At 31.7% G+C, this 7,667-nt stretch overlaps 1 protein-coding gene across 1 annotated transcript in view; it reads right to left on the bottom strand.

Moving 5' to 3' along the window:
* Window positions 1-2,068: 2,068 nt before the first annotated feature.
* Window positions 2,069-7,667, bottom strand: part of LOC106473838 (ubiquitin-conjugating enzyme E2 W-like) — a 20,229-nt gene continuing 14,630 nt past the window's right edge. The window contains exon 6 of the mRNA XM_013934515.2: window positions 2,069-7,102. Within this exon, the coding sequence (XP_013789969.1) occupies window positions 7,089-7,102 (14 nt within the window). The 3' untranslated portion in view covers window positions 2,069-7,088. The remainder of the gene's footprint in view (window positions 7,103-7,667) is intronic.

Genomic DNA, 7,667 nt, shown 5'->3' with positions numbered 1-7,667 from the left:
CATTCGCCAAGGTACAGGATAGTTCTAGAAAGCAGAGGGTGTGAGAATAGTCACGTGATCTCGCTGACTCAACAATATCTTTGGGATGAACTGGAGCGCAGAATCATGGCAAGGCCAATATGGCCCTCTTCAGTAGCGGAGCTTACTAATGCTTTAAAGGAGTGGAGCACAAAACCACCAGCTTTCTACCAGTAATTAGTAGACAGTCTTCCACGATGCATTGAAGCAGTCGTTAAGGCCAAAGGTGGGCCAACACGCTAGGTAATTTCTTGGAATAAAGACATCTATTATTCATAACTACCCGTATTCCATGACTTTTGATAGCAGAGTGTATATTATCGGTGACCAAATTAGTAAAATCATTATTGAGAACGTCAATACAGCGTAGCAGTTCGCTTTTATAGCCGACGAACTTACTGACATTCAGTTGTACAGAAAAATAGCAAAGAACTAGAGCTATACATAGAGGAAGATCTGATTGATTTATTAGAATGTGATACTGGGATCACAATTAGCACTCTTGCAGAAAAGCTAACATCCTGCAACCATTATTATAACACGTTGCTTAAATCTTGTAGTGGCAATAAGCCTGCAAGACACCAACATTTGAAATATGAGAGTTATATGTCGAGCTGCAAAAAATTTTTTTTCGATGCACATCTAAAGACAACACGTGCATTAGATGACGTAACTGAAAATGCACAGATGAACAAAGTACACGCAACGACTACATGCGTTTGAAATGTTTCAACTTCTTCATCCTTCTGTTGTTTCGTGTTTTAAAGCTACAGAAGCAGCTGATTCTCTAACATAAATACTTTTGAAGTAATTCTTGGCTTCATCTCTAGACTATCTGAAAATGTTGATCGTCAGCCTGCAAGCCGAGTTAAAAAGACATAACCAAAGCCATCAGTGAAATATTTCAACTTCTTCATCCTTCTGTTGTTTCGTGTTTTAAAGCTACAGAAGCAGCTGATTCTCTAACATAAATACTTTTGAAGTAATTCTTGGCCTCATCTCTAGACTATCTGAAAATGTTGATCGTCAGCCTGCAAGCCGAGTTAAAAGACATAACCAAAGCCATCAGTGCAGTTGTTACTATACTTAACGATATTGGGAAAATTTGTTCGTTAAGATATCTGTGCTTTATCCATCGAAACCTGATTTAGCGTTGTAAGTCCTAAACCTTACCACTGATTCACCAGGAGGGCAGAAAAGTTCGTACCACCATCTGTTACTGGTTATATAATAAAATGTATATCTGCATATATATATATATATATATACAAGATGATTTGTAAGTCAGTTGTCCAGCAAGTAATTTATAAATGTAGAGGTACATGAATATTTAAGTGCTGTGGGCCTACCCGACGACATTACTATTAAGGTCATTCAAAATCATTCCCTTTAAGTGCTGTGGGCCTACCCGACGACATTACTATTAAGGTTATTCAAAATCATTCCCTTTAAGTGCTGTGGGCCTACCCGACGACATTACTATAAGGTCATTCAAAATCATCCCCTTTAGTTATTGTATCAATATGCATCATAAATCCAAGATGTCAATGGCAAATATCAAATGAAATATAGATCAACCTTTTTATATGATTATTTGACGTTAATCTTTACAACATCCAGCTTTAATACTAAAAAATATATATATAGCATAAGGCAGAAATGAAATTCAAAAGCATAGCTAAATACATTTAATTAAATTAATTAATTAATGGTCCTTACTGGGCCAAGTTAACATGTTAAAATGCATTTCACACTGTGGTACCTTTCTCAGACTTCAGAACCTAAAATTTGCAAAACGGCCAAAAAGGTTGGTCAACCGTTCTTAATACAGCAGACAGACATTAATTTTTTAATCAGTGTTTAGGCGTGTGATATGTACATTTATCTTTAGCTTTAATGTGGATTATATAATATTGTTCTTAGATAACAAACACTACTGTATACTGTTTTCTCTATATATATGCATTTCTAATAATTTGCGACACACTTTACCCTAAGCAAAGATATGTTGTTTGTACTTCTGTGTGAAATATCATTTGAACTCTTCATATAGAATAATTTAAATAACACAGAGTTTATTAAACGAGACCAGTCCTATACATTAGTTTGTTCTAAGAAATAATTACAACGTTATATACATAGTTAAATATAAAACTCATCCTTGACACACTTGTTTTTAACACTTCTACAAACATCCTACCATTGACATCCACCTTCTTCTCTCACTTAAGATGTTACTCCCCCTACCCCCAGTCATAAGACAGAAAAAAAACTATTTAACTGGTTCATTTAATCTTTACTAATAATACTGATGGGTACTGTATGCAAGGTTTGAGTTCATTAGAGCAGTAAAAGGACATCCATTCATTGCAGCTCACCCTGAATTCCTTTTTTTTCCTCTGAAAAATCAAACTAAAACTTGTTGTTGTTGTTTATCAAAATTTATAGTGCTAACACAAGGAAGTTAGACATTTTGACAATGAAGTTATAAAAATATCTTTACTACTACAGATAGTTTAATAAATATTAATTTTTTATTTCAAATAAAACTATTTTTTAACTTACTTGACAAAATAAAAGATGTTTATTTATCTGGAGAGTAAATGTAGGTTTTCTAACTTTACTATTAAAACTTGAGAAGTATACAGAAATTAACAAGTATTTGCCATTTAAATATTATTACATGCAAGGGTGAACTGGAAACTCTGAAATGATTTTTAAAAATAATACTTGTTTCTATCTTGCATAGTGATAAACCAACACTCCTACACATTCTCATCTTGAAGGCAGTTGTAAAATGTTAATAAAATTTTGGTTTTGAAAATGTATACTTTTTTATTTAAAAGGCTTAAAAAAAAATCTGATTTTATTTTGAAGCACCATTTTTAAATTTGTTAATTTTTTGGTAAACTACAAGTTATAATGTTAGCAGAAGTATGGACGACATGTCAACTAAACACACACAGCTACAAATTCCTGAATGTACTCACTATATTTTTACTTTGTTTTTTTAGGTATTCTTACCTTTGTCGAAACTACATCACAACACATCATTTGAGAAATGCTAAATAAGGTGGTACATTATCGGCTCCAATATGACTAAGGAAATTCCTCAACATTTCAAAATTTAGCACTTTACATTATTGTTCTTCCTAATTTTATAAAGGTATAAACAAACTGAGTAAGTTTTATTTTACTAACATTTCAACAATAAAATGTGCCGAAAGAGATACTGAGAAGAATATAATGTTCAACAAAATAATCTGGGTAACATACAGATTTCAAATTAATCAAACTTAATCTAAGTATTATATTCTCAAAGCTCAGAAGAGCAGCATGTTTGAAATATAGATATATAAACATGTTAATAAGAAACCAAACATATGTTCATTCAAAGCTTCATTTAAAATTCTACTAACATTTTGTGTAAATTTTCTACAATTCTCTCTCTCTCTCTCTATATATATATATATATATCTTCTAGTGAATGAAAATAAAAATAAGTTAAAAATAAGTGCAACAGTTAAATTTATTAAACATTTCTAGTATTATAAAGTTAATATTCTTCTCTATGTAATTAGTTACTGACAAAAATCTGGTTTCACAAATCTAAGATTTAATCCTGGGACTATATTATAATAGCCTTGGTTTTTATTGATGTCTTGACCAAATCCAACAATACACACAACTGTAAGTGGTCTACTAATTCTATCTGAACCAAATAACACCGAATTAGTTGATCATTTAACAATATATTACAAGTTTTATATAGAATGAATTAAAATATCTAAAACTTTGGAAGGTAGAGAGTGAAATTTGAACTGTTTTATAACTCTCAATATTAGCATGCCAAAAAAATCCAATCAGGCATTCTGCTCATAATTGTTTTGTCATTGATATTACATTGTTTATATTTTCAGAGAGTACTCTATGGATCTATAGAATATAAATCTATGAACTACACCTCAAGTATGATGTTCACAACTGAACAATGAACAAAGATGGTGGAATTCTACATCGCCACTTCAACTTTCAAACACGACTGCTTCCTATGGGGTTATTGCAAAGATAACGTCTACAAAAGCAATCCACGAACAATTCAAGAACTGAAGGGAGATATCCAAACCATTGATTTTCCACTAGAAACCTGTCAATATGTTGCTCAGAACCTTGAGGACAAGATCACCACACTGAACACATCTTGTATATCCGTAGGGAGGACGACTATTCAGAAAAACATTTTCAATAACTGGTTTTTGTGCCAATAATTAAAGAAGTTTGAGAAAAACCTTCACTTGAGTTTTTGTTGATATATATATATATGGTGGAAAAGGGTAAGGTGAAAAACAAAACTAAAAACCCAAGAAAGTTCATAAAACATTAGATATATACATACATACTTAAGTTAACCATACATAATGTTTCATACACGCTGTTCAAATCATAAGCTTTTATTCTATTTTAAATATAAATCATCTTGAAAATATACCAAAGTCTTAAGGATACCTTAACTATGCATCAATATTTATTTTGTTTGTCACAACAAAATATCAGAATTCACAGGAACCCTCCCCATTGGATCTACTAGACAAACAGCAATATATTTATATATCTTATGTAAAGGACAATATTCAGTAACGTGTTAATGACCTCTGGTGAATTACACAGGAAATAAGACTAGGCACTTGTTCTCACTGACAATGTACAGTACACGTCAGTTAATTGATGTATGTAAAACAAAATGGTTTAACTATTCACAAAAACACAGTATTTTGTGTGATCCTGATTCAAGAGAATTACCATTATCTGAAGATACAAGCTATCAGTTTTCTGCTCTAAACAACCAATCACACCAGTCTTAACATTCTCTGAACATCCAATCAAGTTTTGTTTACAGTCTAACCCTAAACAACAGTTCACAAAACAGCCAATAGTAACCCTAATCTAACTTTGGGAACTATCAAACAGGTTGACGTAAATAAATTAGCTTTCCGGTCAAATTTTTGCAGCTTTTCCCATGGAGACAAGCCATGTAACTATTCTTCATAAGCCCAGATTGGGGGTGAAGAGAAATCCAAATGTCTGACCACCCCTGGTTTTAAACCCAAATACCTACCTCGACAATGATCACGATGAACAAACAGAATCCATTAAGAACTTAGCAGATAATACTGATACAGACAAGTGAAGAAGTTATTTTAACAAAAACTAATTATACTTCCTCAAAATCAGATAGCATGTCAAAAGTATAGTTTAACTGATAAAATGTTATTGAAATATATGTGAAAAGTTGATTACGTAGCATACAACTACATTATGTTGCCAAAATCATAGTTTTTCCTCATTTATTTTTTAAATCTGAGTTTAGTAATTTCTTGCCAATTTTTTTGGTACTACATTATTGAAAGAAGCCTTGTGATATGTCAGCACATGTAACACAATACCACAGGCAATACTTGGGAGGGATCAACAGGTGTGGCTGACCCCCCCCCCCTCTTCAAGCTTAAAGGGGAATAAATGGCAGTTTCTGAGATAGATTTCTAGTCAGGCTAGATTTACACATATATACAAATTACACCATAGTGTAGGGTCCCTATGCGAGGTCAGTCTTCTTTGCCCCCCCCCCCCCATCAAGATGTACATCAACATCTTTATTTGAGCTTTAATATTACTTCAAAAAGGATTTTTACATCTTCATTTGAGCCTTAATTGTACAACAAAGGTTCCTTTTGCATCTTTTTTTTTATATTAAAAATCAATATATTCACAGCTAGAACACATCTAATTTATTTATTCATGTTATGAACAGTATATTTGGAATATATAGGTACTTTACACAATTTAAATGCCAACTTTCAACAATATACATAATCAAATGTTTGTATTACTTTTTAACAACTTTTACAAAGAGATAAGTACAAAGAGAATGGCTGTTTGGGGGTCATCCGTTAAATTACTGTAGAGTTTTGTTTTTGGAAACACTTGAAATGTATGTACCATACGTCTCATTTCATCAGGCCAGTTCAAATGAAGAAAAATTAGACACAAATGTATGCTGAATGCCTCAGAAAGTTCTATGACCTAAAGACAATGCATATCAGGCTAAACTAGATCCCAGTATTTACACGATACAAGTGAACATCAATCCAAGAATGTGTCTTTTCTTCAACCACACTGTATCTGCTTGGCTAAACAAATGTACATTATAAGCTACTGTTACAAGACATACACTGCCAATAAAATATTTCCGTTATTTTCCGTCCCAATGCTTTTATGCAGGTTTTCACATGTTCGTAAAGAAGCACCGATATACTTAAAATACAGTTACCATGCTAATAACGTACTAAAAAAAAATGTGTCCCCATTTTTTTTAGTGGAATATTTTCCCTTGATTTAGATTTTAACTATCACAGAAATGTGTAGAAAAGTAATTATTATATTATGATCTCAGATCACCTTATTATTTTTGAAAAAAAGAAACATTTTTCACAGTTTCTCAATTTTCAGGTGGTATCTAATAACTTAAGAATAATTTATGTTAATAGTTAACAGGAAATATTTTTAGACTATATATACGTAATTTATCCCTAAGCTCTTCTGTTTGACAAATATATCTTATAAATACAATTTTCTATTGGCTTAACAGAATATATAATATCAAGACATATTCTGTATGGATTTTAGAATACTCTTTTCGCTATATGTTTAATCTAACTTACAACTTGTTTATCAAACTTTCATATTTAATAGCCAAATTTACTTATTTTATCACCTAGCTCTAGAAGACTGAATATTTTCCTATGATAAATTTAAAAAAAAAAGGTCCAGATCAGAATAAGCTATTTACACCATTTAAAACCTTGTTGTCATGGGTGTTACTTCTTATGTAGGAGTCAGTAACCAAGGTAATCAAGGAACATCTACAGGCTACACGTCTCCCTGAGCACACTGAACTCAAAGTGATGCAACTCAAACATGTGTTGAATCGTTTACTGGAACTAGGTTTGGAAAGGAAACTACACCTGTACTACGATGTGATCTTCTATACACAGCTACACTGGAAGTACTTGTCAGACAGATTCATCTACATATTAAAAAATGTACATTACTTTTCTACACACAATCAAAATAGTGGAAGTGTGTATATATATATAACAAACATTCATTAATAACAGAAAGTAAACAATATTTTACTTCTTTTAAAACAAAGAATATAATGCAGTAAACAACCCAGATTTTAAAAACTTCAGAAAACACTTGTTTTTAAATCTTCAAAAATGATCAAGATGACGGACACTTGCAAGGGACTGGAAAGAGATGTTTTATGATTTAATGTCACTTCTTGCCAACAAAAAATATTATACTCTATGTCAAGTTTATAAATTCTCATTTTTGAGTAATGACTAGAAAGCCTACAACAAATTCGAAGTATTAAATCTGAGAACAAACTAATAAGTCTGTGTTTCATCATGCTTTACGCATATTAAAGATTCTTGATATTTTTACTCTTCAATCAACAACACTCTGTATTACTCATAACCAAGAATCAAGCTAGTCCTAACCCAATATAGTTGTAAACATTTAATACCAGCGTCTGCATTTCTTAAATTGTTAAAATAACACAACAGATTCATGTATGATAAACTCTG

The sequence above is a fragment of the Limulus polyphemus genome, unplaced genomic scaffold, assembly GCF_000517525.1.
Source record: "Limulus polyphemus unplaced genomic scaffold, Limulus_polyphemus-2.1.2 Scaffold6543, whole genome shotgun sequence".
Taxonomy (NCBI): domain Eukaryota; kingdom Metazoa; phylum Arthropoda; class Merostomata; order Xiphosura; family Limulidae; genus Limulus; species Limulus polyphemus.
The sequence above is the reverse complement of the archived record's forward strand: the minus strand, read 5'-3'. Positions and strand labels throughout refer to the sequence as shown.